General features: G+C 44.8%; 1 protein-coding gene across 3 annotated transcripts in view; it reads left to right on the forward strand.

Annotated features, from left to right (window-relative positions):
* LOC127567794 (metabotropic glutamate receptor 1-like) overlaps positions 1 to 22,679 on the forward strand; it is a 150,145-nt gene that overhangs the window by 101,290 nt on the left and 26,176 nt on the right. For all 3 annotated transcript variants that reach the window (XM_052010853.1, XM_052010854.1, XM_052010855.1), the window contains 2 exons: positions 5,661 to 5,896; positions 18,654 to 18,900. In XM_052010853.1, coding sequence (XP_051866813.1) covers positions 5,661 to 5,896; positions 18,654 to 18,900 — 483 coding nt within the window. The remainder of the gene's footprint in view (positions 1 to 5,660; positions 5,897 to 18,653; positions 18,901 to 22,679) is intronic.

Here is a 22,679-nt window from a genome sequence, read left to right on the forward strand (position 1 = left end):
AAAAGATCACTCAATACCTTGCATGGACCTCATTACCCATGTGATACCCTTGGACATCAGATCCTCCCCACACCTCCCCATTCCACGGACTCCCACCATCGTGGCTCCAGTTCCTGTTGCTTGGCAACAATGGTACTAGAATGAGGAGGGGCAGAGAGGGGGTCGTGGGAAGGAAAGAGGAAGCTGGGGGTGTAGGGTAAGGAGGGAGGGAGGGATGGGGGAGAGAAGGGGCAGAGAGGGCGAGTAAGATATGGGGAAGGGAAGTGGATGATGGAGGGGAAGAGGGGTGGTGGTAGTGGGAGGATGGAAGGATGGGCGAGTGAGGTTGAAAAGGGAGAGGGTGGAGGAATGAGAGAGGGAGAAGGGGAGGGGTGGTAAGGGGACAGGGAGGAAAGAGTGAGGGCGACAGACTGGTGGGCAAGGGAGGGGTGAGGGAGAGAGAAAGGATTAGGAAATTAAGAGAAGGAGGGGAGTGAGGGATGAGGAGGGGAGTGAGAGGTGGGGAAGGGAGAGGTGGGGAAGGGAGAGGGGGTGGGGAGTGAGAGGTGGGGAAGGGAGAGGGGGTGGGGCGTGAGAGGTGGGGAAGGGAGAGGGGGTGGGGAGTGAGAGGTGGGGAAGGGAGAGGGGGTGGGGCGTGAGAGGTGGGGAAGGGAGAGGGGGTGGAGAGAGAGATGAACGGGAAGGAGTGGGCAGATCGAGAAAGGGAGAAGTGTACAGAGGGAGAAGGATGTGAGGTTTGAGAGAGAAGGGAGACGATGTGGGGGAATCGGAGATAGAGAAGGGGAAAGGTGGGGGGAGTGAGAGAGAAAGAGGATGTCTGGGGGAGGGCATGAGGGAGGGGCTGGGGAAGAGAGAGAGAGGGGTGGTGAGGAGCAATGACGAAGTGAGAGGGGTGGGGAGAGAAGAACGAAGAAGGTTAGATAGTGGGGGAGAAGGGGAGGATGATTAAGAAAAAAGGGGCGGGGGGCAAAGAGGGATGGGTGAGGAGGGCGGGAGTGGGAGTAGGTGACTGGGAAAGGGGGAAGAGAGAGGGGTAGATCAGCAGAAGAGGAGAAGGGGAGGGTGGCAAGTGGGATGGAGAGAGGGAGGAGGGAGGGCTAGAGAGGGTTTGGGATGGGAAGAGTGAGGGAGAAGGGTAGAGGGTGGCGTGAGAGATGGGGGAGAGAGGGAAGGCCTAACCTGTCCTGTGCACAGAATCCTGATGGCTCCTGGGATTGAAAGGTGGGGGTTTGGCTTGATCGCTCCCCTGCTACAGCCTCTGGCTTAGGGAAGTTCACCTCTCCCTCACCCTCAATCCCTCTCTCCCCTGAACCACTCTCACCTCCATCTCTCTCTCCCACAACAGCCACTGGCTTGGGGCAACACATCTCCCAACAAACCACCACCCCCCCCCAAAAAAAAACATTTTCTTCACCTAATTTTCTCCTTCTCTCCCTCATCTCTCTTCTTCTTCTCCACTACTCTCTCTCCCACCTCTCTCCATCTCTCTCCCCAACTCCCTCTCACTTTGTCTCTCTCCCCATCTCTTTCTCCTCCCCAACTCCCTCTCTTTCTCTCACTCTCTCTCTCTCTCCTCCCTAACTCCTTCTTTCTTTACCTCTCTCTTTCTCTCTCCTGCCCACCTCTCCTGACTGAAAGTATCCTGATGCAAGAGACTGCAGAAAGTAGCAGCCACAGCCCAGTCCATTACAGGCACAGTCCTCCCCACCACTGCCTCAAGAAGCTGGCATCTATCATCAAGGATCCCCCCCATCGGGGTCATGCCCTCTTCTTGCTGCTACTATCAGGAGGTACAGAAGCCTGAAGTCCCACACCACCAGGTTCAGGAACAGCTACTTTCCTACAACCATAAGGTCCTTGAACCAACCTGCACAACCCTAACCCTACCTCAGCAACAGAACACTACAGACCACCCCTTGCACTGCCATGGACTTGTCGCTGATTGTGTCTTTGTTTTTTACATGAATGTCTTGTTCTTGCACTTTTTTTTCTCTCTCTCTCTTCACAGTTTTGTATAACTTATGCATAATTTATATTCTGTGTTGTCTGTACCTATGTGCCTGTGATGCTGCTTCAAGCAGGATTTTCTTTGTACCTGTACCTCACCGTACTTATGCACTTGACAATAAACTTGACTTGACTTCTCCCCTTCCCCCCCGTCACCTCCCTCTCTCCCCTCTCTGCTGCCTGACCTACTGAGTGTTTCCAGCATTTTCTGTTTTTTCTTTATTATTTGCTCAAGTATTCTTCGTCTTTCTCAGTTCCCTGTGCACATTGCTTCTCCTCTCTAATGTTTCACCTGGTGCTCACCTTCCTACTGAATCAGTTTAATCTCTCCTTCACTGTGCTAATTAATATCCTCAGACGCCCTAGGTTTGTTGAGGTTTGACCCATTCACTACAAGCAGGAGCTTTCTGCCCAGAACTGGTTCTCATGCCCTTGGAATCTGAAGTCCTCTCTCCTGTAGCACTTCTAGTGATGGCTTATTTTATTACATGTGGCATTGGGAGTAAGCTTGAGATTAATATCATTGGCATCCTTCTCTATCCCTTCCCTCCCCCCACTCCCCAGCCCCTGAAACTTTGACTGCTAGACATCACTCTTCCTACCCATGTTACAGGTTTCCTCCATGGATCACAACTTCTGCCTTCTTCCAATAAATATTGTACCATCTCTCAATGACATCCATTGCCCCAGCACCAGGGAGACAACACTCTCACATGGGCATTTGTGGAAACAATATTAGTTGAGAGAAAAGCTCTTCTTCAAAACAGAGGCATGAGTTTTATTTTAGTATACTTCCAACTGGAAGGATTGACAGGGCTTTGGTTTAACATTGCCCCAGAAGTAATTCAGCATTCCTTCAAAGATGCATTGGATTGTCAGCCTAGATCTAGAGTAAGGGCTTGAACCCAAATGGCTCCAAGGCAAGAGTACTTCCAGCTAAGCCATGGCTGCCAGTTCAGGAGTGCAAAGGCAGAATGGGATCATTAGGAAATTTAAACAGTGAAGAGTTGGATGTAATATCATAGAAAAACCAAAAAAGGCTCTGGTGTTACCAAACCACAACAGAGGTCACAGCCATTGTGGAAAACAGCAGATTGAGTTTAAGTAAAACAGGTTTAAAGTGCGAAGCAGTTCTGCTAATGCTTAATGTGTCAGATTTAGCTGCGAATCTTTGTGGTTGTTTTTTGGTGGTTTGTGAATATAAACACTAATGATTTTGTGTGAAGCAATCCAATATGGTAGGTGGAGTTTAAACATTGCATCAGACTCTATACTGATTATAGCGGATCAGGTGTGAATTTCATTGGTGTTTAAACATGTTATGCTGATTATAATATAAATAGATTTGCATATCCTCTGCTATTTCAAGTAAAACATTGTGCTGTACTGAAGAGTGTTTGTAGTGATTGGTATCAGTTATCAGTCACAAAACTGAACAGCAAAATGCTCTACAGGCTGAGCCTATATTGACCCCTCAATCAGAAACAGCGCAGAGACTGACAGAGTCAAGAAACACTTGAAAGAAGAATAGTTCAGGTTTAGGAGATCAGACACTGGGCAAATGCACATTAGTCCAAGATGGGTTGGGAGTGCACATGCATAAATACAGGTCTTTGTCCTGAAACGTTAACTCAGTTTCTCTTTCCACAGATGCTGCCTGACCTGCTGAGTGTTTCCAGCATTTTCTGTTTTCGTTACAAAAAAGCAGATTATCTAGACACTATCCTGTTGCTGATGGTGGGAGCCTGATGTGCACACATTTGCTTCCCACATCACAACAGTACTTCAAAAGTACTTCACTGGTTGTTTAGTGCATTGAGACATCTAGTTATGAAGGCAATTTCATAAACACAATTCTTTCTATCAATTAACCCACCCCACCTCACCCCATCTTCTCACAAGGCTTTTCTCTCCTGTCACAATGTATGGGGGGGGGGGGGTAACACAGTATTAATAAACACCCAAAAAGAGCAGCTATATGTTAAGCTGAAATACCCCACCTGCTCATAAGTAGATCAGTGTAGCAATAACAGGTCTTCCTCTACATAGTACAGCTTGCACACAGCTCATGTGGTACCCATGGAAACCATCAAGCAGTCATTATTTAGTGAGTTATAGAGTCAAACAGCACGGGAACAGGTCCTTTGGCCCACCGAGTCTGTGCCGACCATCAACCAGCCGTTTACGCTAATCCCATTTTGTTTTCCCCACATTCCCATCAACTCTCCCCAGATTCTACCAGCCACGTACACACTAGGAGCAATTTACAGTGGGCGATTTAAAGTGTGACTTTGGGATGTGGGAGGAAACCGGAGCACCCGGAGGAAACCCATGCGGTCACAGGGAGAACGTGCAAAGCTCACACATAGCAGCAGAAGTCAGGATTAAACCTGGGTTGCTGAAGCTTTGAGACACCAGGCCTATTGACTGCACCAACATGCCTACTTGATCTGGTTGGCTCAGTTTAGGGGCTGTTATGCCAGTTAAGCAAGAGAACAAATGGATTGAAAGTAAGTTTGGTGAAATTTCTTGCAATATGCATGAATTATAAAAGAGAAAGACAATAAAGGACACAGATCAACATCTTTACAATGGCATTGTGGTACAGTGATTGATATAAGCTGACTCGAGCAAAGATAATAATGGTTCTGGAAGTGGGCTTGCTGATCAGAGTAAGTTCCAATTGCTCCATGGGAGCTTGGGAAGAGGAAGTGGGAATCCAGCCCTTCAAACCTCCTCCACTATGCCGTACTTGTATGTTTATCCATCTTTGTCCCATGACCCTTGAGAGCCTGACCAAACTAAATCTGCCTCCATCCCGAATGGTCCCAGTGTCTCAGAATCCAAACATCCAAGGGGAGTGTTTCACATTTTAAAGCCAGACAGTTGAATCAAAGGTTAATACCTGGACAGAAATTTAACCCGTGGGCTTTGAGAGCTCCACCTTCCTTAAATCCTTAAACTCTGCCAACAGCGCTATCTAGGCCAAGCTGTAATGATTGAACTGTGGGTTGGGTCGATCATGCTCTCCCTTCCTTTGATTCACCACTGACAGCCATGCCTTAATTGTCTGGGCTGTTACCTCTGAAATTCTCTTCCTAAATCCATCCACCTCTCTCCCCTCCTCCAAGACATTCATTAATCCTCCTTCATCACCTGTCCTGAACTTCCATTGGTGTGTCAATTTTACATCTGGAAAATGCCTTAAGATGTTTTACTACATTTGACAAAGTGCATTAGTGCAAGGTTTTTCAGTTATTGCCTGCCCCTTTTCTCTTCCAAAAATTCAAACAATGGCTTTGGTAATTAAATGTTCCAAGGTCTGCTGAATTGAAAATAAAATTACATAGAATGTACTCCATGAAAACAGGCCATTCAGCCCATCTGATCACTGCTGGAGTTTATTTTCCCCCTGATCATCCTCCCTACCCTTTCAGCCAACCCTGTGATGAGACCCTTTCCCATCCTTCTCCTTGTGATTATCTCCCATTAATATCTACCAGTAGCCTCAGGAGGTAAGTAAGCAAGTGAGGTTCCAGTTCTCACCACTCTCTGGTTAAAGTTCCCATTGGATTTATTTGGGCCTGTCTTAAACGTTATGGCCAGCCCCAGTTTTGTTCTTGCAAGTTGTTCCTCGCTTTCTCTCCTTGCAGTGATGGATGGGCAGACCGCGAGGAGGTGATTGAAGCTTACGAGCAAGAGGCGGTGGGAGGAATCACCATCAAGCTACAGTCCGCTGAGGTCACCTGGTTCGATGACTACTACCTGAAGCTGAAACTGGACACCAACACCCGCAACCCCTGGTTCCCTGAGTTCTGGCAGCACCGCTTCCAGTGCCGTTTGGAAGGGCATCCACAGGAGAACCAAGCTTTCAAAAAACTCTGCACAGGTATGTAAAGCTCTCCCTCTTGCCTCACCCCATCACATGGCTCATATTCTAATCCCCAGGATTCAAAGTGTTTGAGGAAGCATTACAGCAATGCCAGGTTACAACGTTGCCAACTTACCTTTATATTGGAAACAAAATATACAGAAGGGGGAATTCTGTGATCAACGTAATAGTACAGAAGAAAACTACACTCACCAGGTTTTGTTGCAACTGGATAAATCAGCCAGGTGAAGTGATGTTGAAACAGGGGTGAACTCCATTGTATTTTGATGTGCTGACTCCATTTTCTCGGCTTCAATTACGAACTTTTATTTTAAAAAAAATCCCAAATAGGTAAAACATTATGAGCAAGACTTTCTCCTTTGGATGTGGACTGGAAGCCCCTCCCCCCCCCCACAAAAAAAAATGCACTTGAGTTTCCTTTGGTTTGGGTTCCTGTTCAGTTTCACTAAAATTTATTTGCACAACCACAAATGTAAAACCTCCAATCCACCAGCAGAATCAGACAGCAAAACAGAATAGTTCTTCTTCCGTCTTGCCTTTAGAAGGTGTTACCATGTACCAAGAACTGCTGACAGGAGGAGGGGTAGTGTTATTTAATTGCTTAAAAAAGAGCTTATCACCAAAGTAAGTACTTTTACTGTCTAATCATCCACCTGAGAAACCCAATTTAAAATCACTACACACAAAATAGGTGCAGGAGTTGCCACTTAGGCCCTCAAACCTGCTCCACTATCTAACAGAATCATGTTTGATCTGGCTGTAACCTTAACTCTGAATTCCCACTTATCCCGAGTAAACTTACACCCCCTTGTTTACCATGGTTGGTATGGCCATGGTTGGCCAAAGGGCCCGTTTCTGAGTTGTAGAACTCCATGACTCTGTGATAGAATACAAGCTAAAAATAGTTCCATTGGTGTAATGAGTTCCTTAGTAAACTTTACGAACATATCTTTGTGTCATCTCACAAGATGACCGGGTGTTGCCCCAGTACTTACTGAACCCAACACCTAATACACTGTGGAAGGTTTATTCAATCCTCCCTAACTGGAAGAGGTCAAATTCGCCAAATAGATAATGTTCACTGGATGCTCAAGAGTGCAGCTTCATAGCATTTAGTTCAACCCTAATATAGATCAGACAAGGCTCACTTGGTTATAGATTCATGGAGTTAGGCAGCATGGAAATAGGATCTTTGGCTCAGTTCGTCCATGCTGACCAAGGTGCCTATCTAAGCTAATCCCATTTGCCTGCGTTTGGCCCATATCCCTCTAAACCTTTCCTCTCCATGTGTTATATGCTGTTTATTCCTTTCCCTCCACCACTGATTACCTTACCTTCAGCCATCCAGGCTCTAAGATGGGAATTCCCTCACTGAACCCATTTAACTTTTTCTTCATGGTCCTTAAAACCCAACCAATTGGCTAAGCTTTTATCCACCTGACTTAATATCTGCTTCTGAGGCCTCATGTCAAATGTTATTTCACGAGGCTCTGGTGAAGGGCAATTCATTGTGCTTAAGGTGAATGTGAAATGAAAATAGAAAATTCTGGAAACACTCAGCAGGATGGGCAGCATCTGTAGAGCAAGCAATGTTTCAGGTCTAGAGATACTTCACAATGTTTGAAATATTAAATATAAGCTAATATATGCAGCCAGTTGCAACAAGACCTGCTGAGTGTTTGTAGCTTTCTTCCATTTTACTATTTTAAATGCAGAATACCAGTTTCTGCAGTATTTTGCTTCTATATAAATGTGAGTTAAGGTTGTTGTTATAACCCCCTTTCATTTGTCCCTCGATTTCCATGGAAGTGTCTTAGTATTTTTTTTTCCTACACCTTGAACCTTGGTCAGATCCCAAATGGTGATGGACCTCTAATGGTGTTTTGATTATGGAGGCATAGAAATAATCGTAGAGTCTCACAGCACAGAGAAAGGCCTTTTGGACAATGAGAAAATTATCAAATACCCACTTTAACTAATCACATTTTATTCTCCCCAAATTCCCATCAATTCCCCCAGATGCTACCACGCACCTACACAGTAGGGGAAGCCAATTAACCCACCAACCCACACCCCTTTAGGATGTGGGAGGAAACCGGGACACCCAGGGGAAACCCATGCGGTCAGAAGGAGAGAGTGCAAACTCCACACGGGCAGCATGGAAGTCAGAATTGAACTTGCAACTATTAGGCAGCAGTTCAACCAACCTGTGTCGCCCAGGGTAATGGGGTAATAATATTTGGTTGAAACAACACGGGCACTGGGTGATTGAATGATGAACAGTTGACCCTTGGAAATATGTGCATTAAGGACTTGGGGTCTGAATTTACAGAATCAGCAATCTCATGGCTGGTCCTTCACAGCATCAGGTCATTTTGGGACAGAGTGTGACAATTGCGGTGTGCCCTGTTGAGGTACTTTGGTGGACCTGAGCCAGTCCCTACCTGACCTTCTGAGGTAGGGTTAAAGGGTCTCGCTCTAGAAAATGGTTCCTCATCCTTTATCTCTTGGAAATAGGAAGACCCAGAGTGTACTTGCTAGTGAAAAGTCAACAGGAGTCAAGAGTATGGGGAAGGCACATGTTCAATGCACCACTTCCCATCCCTCAGATACTGGCAGGCTCACACGGAACAGTCTTTCATTCACAGGCGTCCCATTCGCAGCTTGCAAATACCGTACAACCATGAGAGTCAGACCACTCAACCACAATGCACACCACTTCCTAACGTAGCTCCTCTCCCTTGCAGGACAAGGGAATGCAAAACTGGAGGCAGCAGCAGCCTAAAGTGTCACATGTCTTATTCCCCAAGGTGAGGGGGCACTGCCCACCCTTTGGAGTGGCTGACGCTGAGACCATGGGCAGAAGCAATAGGAAGTGAGAGCATCCTCGCACCCTCCTGCTCACAACCACTTCTCCATCTCACAACCTTTTCTGAATCATCTCTTGCTTTCCTCACCTCCCCTTACCACAAATCTATCCCTGTGTCCTTCTCATTTCAGGCACTGAAAGCCAGCCAGACAATGCAGAAGGCAGGGATGGTAACAACACGTCCCCATTCAGTTTCAGAACTGCAGCCATCAGCTCAGGCACCGGCATGGCATGTCATTTAAGTTTGGTTCGGAGGCAAGATCTGGTTGGGGTGGCCTACAGTTGGGCAAGTCATGTAGCCCAGCTGCCGGCTCACCAGAGGGCAAGACTGCTGCTGCAGAATATTTTGATGAGGGTGTTGATGGGACAGCATGCAGGAGAAGGCTGATGGTTCTGCGCAGTGAGCTGCTTGGTGTCTGCCAGAAAACCTGTGTGCAACATCAAGAAGCGAGGAGAAGTACAGCGCCAGTTGTCAGAAGTGTATAAGAACCCAAGGGTGAATAGAGTCATAGAGTCTTAGAGTAACACAGCGTGGAAGCAGGCCCTTCGGCCCAACTGGTCCATGCCGACCAAGATGCCCTTCTGACCTAGTTCTATTTGCCCGCATTTGGCCCTCAAAACCTTTCCTATCCATGTACCTGTCCAACTGTCTTTTAAATGTTGTTATTGTACCTCCCTCAACCACTTCCTTGGGCAGCTCGCTCCATATACGCACCACCCTCTGTGTGAAGAAGTTCCCCCTCAAGTTCCTTTTAAATCTTTCCCCTCTCACCTTAAACCTATGCCCTCTAGTTTTGATTCCCTTTCCCTGGGAAAAAAGACAGTAAGCATTCACCCCATCTATGTCCCTAAGTATTCTATACACCTCCAGAAGGTCACCCCTCCATCTCCTACACTCCAAGGAATAAACTCCTAGCCTGCCCAACCGTTCCCTACAACTCAGACCATCGAGTCCTGACAATTTTTTTTGTAAATCTCCTTTGCACTCTTTCCGGGTTAATGACATCTTTCTTAACAACAGGGTAACCAAAACTGTAAACAATACACCAAGTGTGGCCTCACCAACATCTTGTACAACTGGAAAATAACATCCCAACTCCTATACTCAATGCTCTGACTGATGAAGGTCTGTGTGCCAAATGCCTTCCTCATCACCCTGTCTACCTGTGATGCCACTTCTAGGGAACCATGTACTTGTATTCCTAGGTCTCTCTGTTTTACAATACTCCCCAGGATCCTACCATTCACTGTAAAAGTCCTACCCTGGTTTGACTTCCCAAAATGCCATGCCTCACACTTACCTGGATTGAATGCCGTTTGCCATTCCTCGGCCCACTTACCCAGCTGAACATTTCTTCTTGTGGAAGAATCTAGACATCAGGGTTTAAAAATAAAAGGTCACCTGTTTAAGAAGGGAGATGAGGTAAAATTATTTCTCCCACAGGGCCGTGACTCTTTGGAGCTCTCTTCTTCAATGGGCGGTGGAAGCAGAGCCTTTGAATATTTTTACGACAGTGGTAAATAGATTCTTGTTAAGCAATGGGGTTAAAGGTCACCACAGGCAGCCAGAAATGTGCAGTTGAGGTTACAATCAGGTAGGCCAAGATGTTATTGGGTGGAGAAGTCTCGATGGCCAAGTGTCCTACTCCTACATTAATAATCCCACACGGGGCTCTGTGCAGAGCTTGGGTCTCAATTTTTTCCAGCCTGACAGTGATTGGGAACTCTGTCTGCACACCTAGGAATCCCAGCATGATGCTGTGACCGAGGTCTCGCAGGCTACCACAGCAGTGCAGCAGCCCATCCTCTCTGCAGGTGGACAAGGATAGCAGACCAGCATGCCAATGGTCTGCTCTGTCATATTTTTGGTGTGCCAACAAAACATTCACTGCCCTTGTGCTCCACTGATTTTCGTGTTAGGGACATTTTGCGACCAAGTTGGCAAACCCTCGCATCCAAAAACGTGCAAGATGGATCTGAGTTCTGCAACCTCTGCATGAGAGTGTGTGTGGAGTTTTTGCCCAAAGTTTGAAAGCGAGACAAAATTTTTGTAGTTCAGCACACAATGAATCCTAAATGCTGATTACCATAACTTCAGCCTGTCAACCAGAAACCTGCAGCCTGGGGTCCATCCTCCTATTTTGTGCTGCATTGCGAGGTGGTTCATGGATCAAGGGAGAGGGGGCACATGATCATGGAACCCGTGGGGGAGAAGGTGCAGAGATGGCAGGATGCCCATCCCTGAAAGAGCAGATCCAGTGCATCATGGATATCAACATAGAACATAACAGCACAGTACAGGCCCTTCAGCCCACAATGCTGTGCCAACATTTTATCCTGATCTAATATCTATCTAACCCTTCCCTCCCACATAGCCCCCTATCTTTCTACCATTCATGAGGCTATCTAAGAGTTTCTTAAATGTCCCTAATGTATCTGCCCCACCACCTCTGCAAGCAGTGCGTTCCACGCACCCACCACTGTCTGTGTAAAAAACTTACCTCTGACATCCCTCTTATACCTTCCTCCAATCACCTTAAAATGATGCCCCCTCGTGTTAGCCATTTTCACCATGGAAAAAAGTCTCTGACTGTCCACTCGATCTATGCCTCTTATCATCCTGTACACCTAGTACATCTTGAAGACGGTCCTTTCCTGCTTATATTTCCTCTTTCACGGAAGCCTCAATATATTTCCATCAAGGTGCTCTCATTTCCAATGGAGTTGGTTTGGTCCTTCTGGTGTTTTGAGCCCGAGAGATTAAGGATCTACTCATTTTACAATAACTTGCAGAGTACGTAGATGGATGATGCATGAGTACGTAGTGGTGCAGCAGTTAGTGCTGCTGCCTCACAGCTCCACGGACCTCGGGTGCTCTCTGTGTGGAGCTTGCATGTTCTTTCTGTAACCATGGGTGCTCCAGTTTCCTTCCATATTCCAAAGACGGGCTGGTTAATTGGCACCATAGATTATCACGGAAGTACAGGTTTATGTAAAAAAAAAGAATCAAAGAGGATCTAATGGGCACGTAAATTGCAGAGGACCAATGGGATTGCTCTTCTGGTAGCCAGCATGGGCCTGATGGGCCAAATAGCCTCCTTATATGCCGTCTCAAGTATAAACAGTAAAGCTCTGCCTCCTGTATCCTGATTTTCACTATCTTGCTCATCAGTACCTTGCCCTCACTGACATTGTTCCCTGGACCAACAAAACCTCTCACTTAATGTTCTCTCCCTTGTTCAAATCCTTTCAAGGCCTTGCCCCTCTCTAGCTCTGTAACCTCCTCCAACCTTCACTATTCCTGAGTTTCCTCTTGCAGATCATTGTCTGTACTCCACAACTGGCAGTCATGCCTTCAGCTGCTAAGGGCCCAAACTCTGGAATTCAAACCTCTCTGCCTCTCTCTCCTCCATTATAGAGCCATAAAGAGACACAGCACAGAAACAGACTCTTCAGCCCAACAAGTCCATGCGGACCATCATGCACCCATTTTTATACTAACCTTACCCTAACCCATTTTATTCTCCCCACGTACCGCAATGCTCCATTATGCCGCTTCTTAAAACATAATCAGTCGCTATCCTAACATGTCTTTACATTGCTTGGTATCAAATTTAATCTGGTTACACTCCAGTGGAGCACATTGGGATATCCCCTATGTTGAAGGTACTACATGAATGGAGTCTGCAGGTCTTTTACTCCCTTACCACTTTCTATGACTTTCTTCAGTTTTTTTACCACTTTCTGCATTGGTTCCATCACTCCCCCTTCCACTTTCCTTTTGGACTACGTGAGGAACATAAGACACAGAAGCAGCAGAAGGCCATTTGGCCCCTTGAGCTTACTCACGGTTGATCTAACCTTGGCCTCAACACCACTTTCCCGCGCTCTCTCCCTGTACCCCGTGACTCCCTTATAGTTTAAATGTCCATCAGTCTCCAGCTTGAATATATTTAATGACTCTGCCTCCATGTCTCCCTGGGGCAGAAAATTCCAAAGATTTACAGCCCTCTGAGAGAAGAAATTTCTCCTCATCCCAATCCAAAATGGAATGTCCCTTTTCTGAAACTATGACCCCTGGTTCAGATGCCCCCGGTAGGGGAAACATCCTCTCAGCATGCTCCCCATCAATCCCCTCAGAATCCGATATCTTTCAATAAGATCGCCTCTCATTCTTTTTTACTCCAATGAGTAAAAAGCTCAACCTCTCTTCGCTCGTCAATCCCTTCATCTCAAGAATTAACCTACTGAACATTCTCTGCACTGTCTCCAAAGCCTTCCTAATCACCTACTGTACCTGCATGATAACCTTCTGTGTCTCATGCACTAGGACCCCTTGGTGCCTTCATACTGCAATATTTTGAAGTCTTACTCATGTAAATAATAATTTGAATTTTCATTCTGCTACCAAAGTGAATTACCTCACATTTTTCCACATTACACTCTATCGGCCAACCCTTTGCACTGCTCAACCCTTGTATCTTCCATTTTGCTTTGCACTACCGTCATCAACTCATCCTCAAGCCAGCAACCATCTATCACCAATCAAAATCACTCCCCAAGGTGGATAATGAGAGCGACTGATTCGAGGGATATTGGTGGGAGATTCTATATTGCCACAGGGGCAAGAGGAATTTGTTTCACTTGAGCTGAGGGAGCCTAGTCCTTGATGCTGACTGTACAAGTGAGAAGACCAGCCAATGAGAGCTTGTCAAGAGCAACCACAACATTCCCTACGGGTTTGGTCATGTGCAATGAACTGTGTTTCCCTCAGGGATGAATTTCCCAGATCTCAAGTAAAGTGTGTCAGTCGCCTGATGATGTATGCCAGGTTGACACACAGTTCATCCCCAGCAGATATGTAACAGAGGATTCTCTGATCTACGGGCTGTTCCCGGGGACACATGCAGAGATGGACATCAACTGCTGCTGGAAGGTCATCAGCTTGGTGAAAGATGCCCTTTGGTCTGCCTGAAACTTGTTGGTCTCCCAGCACTGTGAGATGTCCGTAGGGGAATGCTACCAACTGGCACATTCCAGGCTGCAGGAGTACGTGCTGAGGGACGCACTGAAGCTGGGTGCAGCCAACGCAAGGGCTCAGTGGGGAAGGACTACAGTTTAGGGTTCTTCTGCCACAGGAGAGGGAGGGGTGGGGTCAGGCGAGGAAGCTCCTTAAATGGTGTGAATATGGGATTGGGGTATCACCCCAGGGAGCCACACAAGTGGCATTGGTGCTGTGTTTTTTTATAAAAAGGTAACACTAATGATTGATCTGTACACAAATGTAAAGGTTTGCACTGTTTTATTATTGTCTATAGTTTTTTATGATGAATAAAGTTTATTTTGGTTAAAAAAAAGCTTTGCAGCAATAAGCTACAGCTGCACTAGTTCAGAGCCAGGCACTTGTGAAGATTTAAAATAAAAACAGAAAATGCTGGAAATATGCAGCGTCAGTGGGAAGAGAAACAGAGTTAATGCTGTAGATTGAAGACCCTTCATTGGACGATTAGTTTATACATGGGATCTGCAAATGACAAGGCACCAGGCACAAGTGCACTGTAGTCTACCTGTGAGTCCCTCTGAAGAACCCTCTTCCCCTCACTGGCCAGGTAACTGTAGAAGGAGATGCACAAAGTGGTATAAATGATTCACTCCAACTCTGTGTTGTCACTGTCCACTGAACGTTTGCAAAAACATGGATATCCGACAGGGTGTCAGATTTATAATCCGAGGATCCAGGTTTCAAATCACTGGTTGGATGAAGGTCTGGCCTCGTCACTTTCCTCAGTGGCAAAGTCTTCCACAACGTGCAAAGGATTGAAAGTGTCAATCCAAGACACATTGTGGGTTGCTGTGATACATTCTTCCTCCACAATCCAACCTTCGCTGCCCTTTTTAGTGAAGAACATCATGTCCGTAAATGGCTTGTGGCTTCTGCTCCCATGGATAGTGACCTCCATTGAGAGTGGCCCTGGATTCAGGGAGGATTCAACCCACTCAGTATTCTTTGCTGAATACTGAGTGGGTTGAATCCTCCCTGAATCCAGGGCCACTCTCAATTTTGTTCAGTTAGGATTCAACCCACTCAGTATTCTTTGCTGAATACTGAGTGTGTTGAATCCTAACTGAACAAAATTAAAATCAAAACTACATAAAAATATTTGTAAAGACTGGAAAAGAAAAGATGCTGGAGCTGATTAACAACCTAAACCAAAACTGGATCATGAGCTCATAGCTGTTCGCAAGGAAATACACTACCTAATGGAGTTCATGTCCATTGGCTATGTTTGCAATGTTGGATGTAGGTTTGGGCTCCCTGAGTTCAGACTGTTGTTGATAGACGAGAGAACTCGAGGAGAAATGACAAGGATAGTCCTGAGATGCAGGACTCTAATATCAGAAGACTGGTTCACATAAGTCATCAGGAGGAAAAGGAATCAAGAGTGAAGTGCTGGGTAGAACGAACAGCATCGATGTGAACTGAAGAGCAAGCCTTTATTTATTTAGCCCTGCAACATGTCCCCAGGTGTTTCACAATCAGATAATTCACACCTTTGTGAAGCATCTGCGGGCTGTTTTCTCTTGCTGGAATTGCTATATTAATACAAGGTGACGATACTTTTTGAAGTACAGTTATATAGACAAATAAGGTGATGCTTTGCCCACAGACTGTTCCTGGATTATTCTGAAGTCTGTCAGAATTAAATATTAAACATTAACTACTCAAGAAGGGAGAAAATAATAAGTGACATTTATTTTTACCTCGAGACAGACTCACAGTAGATTACAGGAGGCCTGATGTTGTGCATTCTGAAAGAGGAAAGCCTCTGCAGCAGATAGAGCAGTTTCAGACTACCAAGTGGATTGTGGGTACACTAGATGCCATTACTGACTAATTGCTAGCAAGGATTAGTCTGGAGGGACAGTGTAGACCCTGATATTTAGAGGCAAGTAATCATGTGATGAAACCTCCCGAACATAGTGCAACCAGTGTTGGCAACGTCATTGACAGAAAAGGAAAAAAAATGGCCAGGTAATCAGTTTCTGGTGCTGGCTGAGGTTTTTGCTAGGCCAAGAAATGAGAAAAGTTCCTCTCCTCTCACAGAGGGAGGTCAGGGCCTTGGTTTAGAGGCTCATTGGGAAGATGGGGACCTGTGATAGTGCAGGGTCCTCTCCATATTATTAGCTTTCTTGTATCCTTGGGCATGCCATGTGAAAATTCTAGTGTAACTGGTACTTATCTTTTTATCTAATTTCTCTTTTTAAAATGTGCTCAGAGGATTATTTTGCAATTATAGAACAAACATTCCAATCATGACCCATACAGAAACCTGGCTATTAGGCTTAAAATGGACTAAATATCATAGGTTACACAGAAATGATTTGCTGAGTGTGCAATGAAAGAGCTGGGTTGGAAGGGGTAAATCTCTTGCATTGATAGGCCTCTTATTCTTTTACCATTGGAAGCTGGTTAAACATTACAGGGATTTGTTAGGGTGGATGCAAAGTATTCCGCTGGTGGAGAAGTCTTCTTCACGGAAAAGGTTGTGTCCTAGGATGCATTCTTCCTCCAGCATCCAAACTCCCCTGTTCTCTTAAACGAGGAAAATCATGCCAATGAATGGAGCAAAAAACAAACTGCTGGAATAACTCAGTGGGTCAAGCAGCATCCATGAAGGCAAAGAAATGGTTAACGTTTCGGGTCGGGATCCTGCATCAGGACCCATTCTGTGTCAAAACCCTGCATCAGCACCCATTTTGGTTCGGGACCCTGCATCAGGGTCATTTCACTGCCCCCATGGATGCTGTCTGATCCCCTGAGTTCCTCCAGCTGTTTGCTGTTTGCTCCAGATTCCAGTATCCTCAGACTCCTGTGTCTTCGTGCAAGTAAATGACATGTGGTGTCCAGTTCTGACCCTCAAAATGCTACAGATCAGCTGAAATTCTTTTGATACTGAAAGATTCTTACTGCATATTTAAGAGTTACTATAAAAATGGGCAGGTTTGGGTTAAGATGCATGTCAGCCATGAATTAATTGATTGGTGGATTGGAGACTCTGTGCTCCTTTCACTGAAAGTAGAAGGTTTACACTCTGATATCTCAATGCAACACACCTTCAATAGAACAAGGGCACAAACCAATGCTGTGCAATCATTATCATGGACAATCATGGGTGCTGTCCTGTACAGCTGATAATGACCACTCCTCCTAATTTCCTGTTTCTATTAAATTGATGCCAAGTGAGCTTAAAATGAAAGTAAGCACAGCTATGTGGAGATTGCAGTGGGGAAAGCCAGCTCCAAGAGAAAGGGAACATTACAGCCAGTCAGAAATCACAACACGATGAATCACAAAACTAACCAGCTGTGGAAGTGATTTCCTTTCACTGTCATCCACTCTCTGTGTCACTATCTCTGTTACTGCCACCAAATTGAGGAACGATGTGACATTCATTTATAAACAAGCTATTCAGGTACTTTAATAATAAGTAAATTGCATGGAGTTATGTGCAATGTACAGCACGGACATGTTCTGACTCAATTGATCAATATCAACATTGACCTTGCACACAAATCGCATCCCTACCTGACTTTGTCTCACCCTATTTGCATCCAATTCTATTCTTCCTCAAACTTCCCCTTGCCAGCTACATGGTATCAGGATCCATACTCTAACCATTCTCTGGGTAAAGAAGTTTTCTCTGCATTCTTTATTAAGGAGTGTTAATATTCTTATTAGCATCCACCTTATATTTGTGGACTCTGGATTGGGAATGAGGAGTTAACTAAAACAGCTGTACTCTTGAACCTGACTTTACACTAAATTAGGGAAGTGAGACCAAATGCCACTTTGAGTAATTATGGTTTTATGCAGAATAGTCTCACAGAACTGAGTCATAGACATTGAGAAATACAGCATGAAACAGACCCTTCGCCCTACCAACTCTGTGCTGACCATCAAACAACCATTTGCATTAATCCCATTTTTTTAAAATTCTCCCCACATTGTCATCAACTCCCCCCAGATTTGATCACTCACCTGCCCACCAGAAGCAATTTACAGTGGGCAATTAACCTTTCATCTTGCATGTCCCTGGGATGTGGGAGGACACCAGAGTACCTGGAGGAAACTAACATGGTCAGAGGGACAACTTGCAAACTCCACGCAGGCAGCACCCAAGGTCAGGACTGAACCTGGGTCTCTGGTGCTGCAAGACAGTGGCACTACCAGCTGCACAACTGTTCCACCCAAAGTGGATGCTGCACTGGCTATGATCAATTGTTCATAATACAGACCAATATCCAGACGTTTGAGAGTATGACTTAGTCACCATAGTAATAAAGTGCCGATATTATAATCTCACAGATGCTTCCATGTGCTTTTTTTTCTGTAGGCAGCCTGTAAGACACTTTGGTGAGACAAGTAAATGGAAACAATTTCCCTGCCTTTCCCATCCAAGCAAATTTCTCTGAGGTTAATGCAGGAAACCAAGTCCTGTACCATGATACAGATCAGATACATTGTGCTTGCTATTCCATCCAACTTCTTTCTTGGTTATTTATTCACTCTGCTCTGTCCAGTGTCAATCGCTTATCTCATTAGAAAGGAGTACACTAATACTAATGGAACAGATTTGTTCATGACGAAACATGGAAGGATACATTGTGCAGAAATAACTATCAATCATTGTCTCGCCCATAACAGAACAAACCAGCTGGAATCCATCAACAAAATTACTAACGACAAGCTTGGCATCCCCAAATCACTCACTTCTAATTTACCTTGTCTTCCCTTTTATTCTAAGGGGTGTGTCAATAATAATAGCAGCTATTGAATACAATTGTGATGTGTGTCACAGCTGAAAACTTGTTTCTCTTCCCCAGGGAATGAAAGTCTAGCAGAAAATTATGTGCAAGACACCAAGATGGGTTTCATCATTAATGCCATTTATGCCATGGCTCACGGATTGCACGACATGCACAAAGCACTCTGTCCAGGCCACACGGGACTATGTGATGCAATGCAGCCTGTCGATGGTAGCAAATTACTACAGTTTCTAATAAAGACATCCTTCATTGGAGTTTCTGGTGAGGAAGTGTGGTTTGATGAAAATGGAGATTCTCCAGCAAGGTAAAAATCTGTTTTCAGCAAGTGACGTGACTTTGTTTATTTGGAATATATAATTTGAGGTGTTTATTAGCTGTGTAATTTTGGGGCTTTTCATTTGGTTTTGTTTGATAGTCATGAATTCCTTGGACTCTTTATATGAGATGTATTATTTGTAGGCATTTACTTTAGAAAGTGTTATTTGGTTTATTTTGGGTGTTTATTTGGTACATATTATTCAGGGGTGCTTACTTGGAGGAGTTTGTTTGAAATGTATAATTTGGAGACTAGTTAAAGCAGGCATGGAGCCATTCAGCCCATTCTGCTAGACCAGTCTGGTTGGTCCTAACCGCCAGTTCTTTCTTCTCAGCCCTGCTCTTATTCCCTCTCAAGTATCAATCCAGGTCCTTTGTTAAAAGAGATGATTGAATATGTTTCCACCAGCCTTTCAGACACTGAATCCAAGACCCTGACTACTTGTGTGATAAAAGATTTTCTTTGTGTTCCTGCCAGCTCTTTTGACAGTCACTTCAAATCTATGTCCCCAGTTGTTGACCTTCGTGCCAATGGGAACAGTTTCTCTTTTTGTACTCTGTCAAACGTACATGATTTTGACCACCACTGTCAAATCACCTTCTCAGCCTTCTCCACTCTAAGAGAACAATTCCTTTCTCAACCTGTCTTGCCACCTTCGATGATTTTAGGACATACATCCCCAGGCCCCTCTGCTCCTGCTGTTTTGACTTGTGCGCGCCATACTCCTGCTTTTCCCCATTCATCCTACCACATTTATCATTTAGCACTTCTCTACATTAAATTTTATCTGCATTGTCTGCACCCATTTGATCCTCACTTCCCTCAGTAATCTCATAGTTCCTGTTTTCATACTTCCTTACAACATAAAAGGAAGCCACTTGGCCAGTTGCATCCAATGCTAGCTCTCAGAGCAATCCTATCGGTCCCACAGTTCCATTCTCCCATTTATTTCCCTGTAACCTATTTTTTCTTGATGCCTATCAACTACACCCGTCCCCAATTCTCCTGCCACCCACCTACACAAGGGGCAATTTAAAGCTTACCTACCAGTTGACAAGCCTTTGGGATGTGGGAGGAAACCAAAGCACCTGGGGGAAACCCACGTGGTCACTGGAAGAAGACGTAAACTTCACCTAGACAGGACCTGAGGTCGGGATGAAATGCAGGTTGTTGGAGTTGCAAATGCTGTGAAATTCTGTGGTGCATCCCACCCAGACCTGGTGATTTATCTACAATAAGTATTGGCAGCCTTTCTAATATCTTCCTTCTATCATTTGCAGCCTATCTAAAATCTCAACTACAAACAGTGCCTTTGGCAGCATCTCTCCCTTGATAAAGGCAGACGAAAGTCCTAATTTAGCACCTGTACCATGCCCTCTGTTTCATCAATAAATCTCCTTTGTGGTTACTACTCAACCCTACCCTTCCTCGTCAAAACCAAAACAAAAACTGCAGTTGCTGGAAATCTGAAATAAAAAGAGAAAATGCTGAAAATACTCAACAGGTCAAACAGCATCTGTGGAGAGAGAAACAGTTAATGTTTTAGATCTGGGCCCTTCATCAACACTGGGAAAGAGATAAAACACATTAATTTTCAGTTGGAGAGAAAGTGGGGGAGAGATGGGTAAAATAAAGGGAATATCTCTGATTGGACGCAGCTAGATGAATTAATGTCACAGGTAAGAGTCAGATTATCTTCTTTCTCTATGGTATTGATTGCTAATAGCAGGCTGTGGGACATGCCCAGTAGTCCAGCCAATACTAACGAAGTGAGAAAAGCTGAACCAAAATCAAAGATGGAGAGCTGGCAGAAATAGCCAGCTCAGGTAAAGGCAGCAAGGCTGAATTAGCTAACCTTGGAGAATTCATTATAATGTCTGGAAGATTACAATATTACCTAAACCTGGAGAATTCATTATAGTGTCTGGAAGATTAATATATTACCTAAACCTGGAGAATTCATTATAGTGTCTGGAAGATTACAATATTACCTAAACCTGGAGAATTCATTATAGTGTCTGGAAGATTACAATATGCCCAGAAGGGAGATGAGGTGTTGTTCCTCATACTTGCATTGGGCCTTGTTGTAATAGTGTAGGAGGCCACAGACTGAAAGGTCAGAGTGGGGGTGGGATGGGAAACTAAAGTGGCAGTCAGAGTTCTCAGAGTCAGTCTTGTGGACTGAACACAAGAGCTCTATAATGTGATCACCCAATCTGCGTTCACTTTCTCCAGTGCAGAGGAGAGAACATTACCAAAACTGAATGCAGTGCACTAGACTGGAAGGAGTGCAAGTAAATTGCTGCTCCACAATTCCCACCAGCCCCAGCAAGATTCATCACCAGGCACATATTCACCTCCCCTCCCCTTTCACCATTTCAGATGGATTGCTTTATTTGGGAACTTTCTTTGGGCGAAATTTGGTGGGGGCTTTTTAGAATGTACTATTTGGGTACATTTAATTGAAATGTATTTTATGGGTGATTTTTTTGGGATATATGTATGATTTTTCTTTATATTACAAGGCTGTCGGTTTGGAATCTTTTACTTTGTAGTATTTATTGGGAAGTACTTTGCAGAATAGTTTATTTTAAATATATTACCTGTGGTTGCTTATGTGGGGATGTATTTTTTGTGGGTGGGAGTGTTATATCTATTGCATCATTTGGGGTGTTTAATTTGGACCTATTATTAGAAGGGACTTATTTTAAATTATTAATTGGAGATGTTGATTTGGGAGGCGCTGTAGGGGTTGTTTACTTGGCACGTATCATTTCAGACTCTTTGATTTAGCTTGAATAACTGAGACTTGCAGATTTAACTCTGTAATCCTGCACTCACAAGGGGCAGCTGTCTCGCAATAAGTTTAGGGGTTGTATTTTTACCCTATTTGCTCCCACAATTCTTTCAAATATCTTCCCTCCTGGATGTGCAGGACTACCTCCTTCCTCTGGCTCTTCCATCCTCCACATCCCCCCAACCCACCGACTGTTCAGGATATTATTTTCATTACTCATCAATGTTTTAAGATTTTCAATATTTCCTTGTAATATCAAAGGACATTCGGCCCATCGAGCCCATGCCAGCTCTTGGAGCAATCCCATCGGTCCGTTCCCTCTTTATTTCCCTGTAACCTATTCTCTCTCACATGTCCATCAACTCCTTCCTCCCCGCCCCCCCCCCCCCGATTCTCCTGCCATTCACCTACACATGTGATTTACAGCGGCCAATTAACCTACCAATTGGCACATATTTGGGTTGTGAGAGGAAACTGGAGCACCTGGACAAAACCCACAGAGTCACAGGGAGAACATGCAAACTCCACACATACAGCACCAGAGAATCGGGGTCACTGGAAGCGTGAGAGAGCAGACCTGCTATGCCACTGTGACGCTCCCATCAGTGGCTGTTGCACCTTACTCCAAAACAATCACATCATCATCAGCTGATAGAAATCGCCATCCAGTCACAGACTTTACACCAGCTCACACAAGCAGGTAAACAAATTCATTTGTGCATATTTACAAACATGAACCAAAGAGGTAAAGAACCCACAATGATCAAATACTTTTGCATACTTGGCTTTGCCTTACTATATAACCAATAAACATGCAGTAGAATGTTTACATACATACAAGTGTGAATATTGAAATCACAGACCTCCAGATAGCGTCCACTGCTCACCCTAATTTACTGATCAGAAATGCGATTAGCCACATCTGGATTCACTATTGGCCGCTTGACTAACGGATGCTTCCTTTCATCCT

The sequence above is a fragment of the Pristis pectinata genome, chromosome 3 (assembly GCF_009764475.1).
Source record: "Pristis pectinata isolate sPriPec2 chromosome 3, sPriPec2.1.pri, whole genome shotgun sequence".
Lineage (NCBI taxonomy): Eukaryota > Metazoa > Chordata > Chondrichthyes > Rhinopristiformes > Pristidae > Pristis > Pristis pectinata.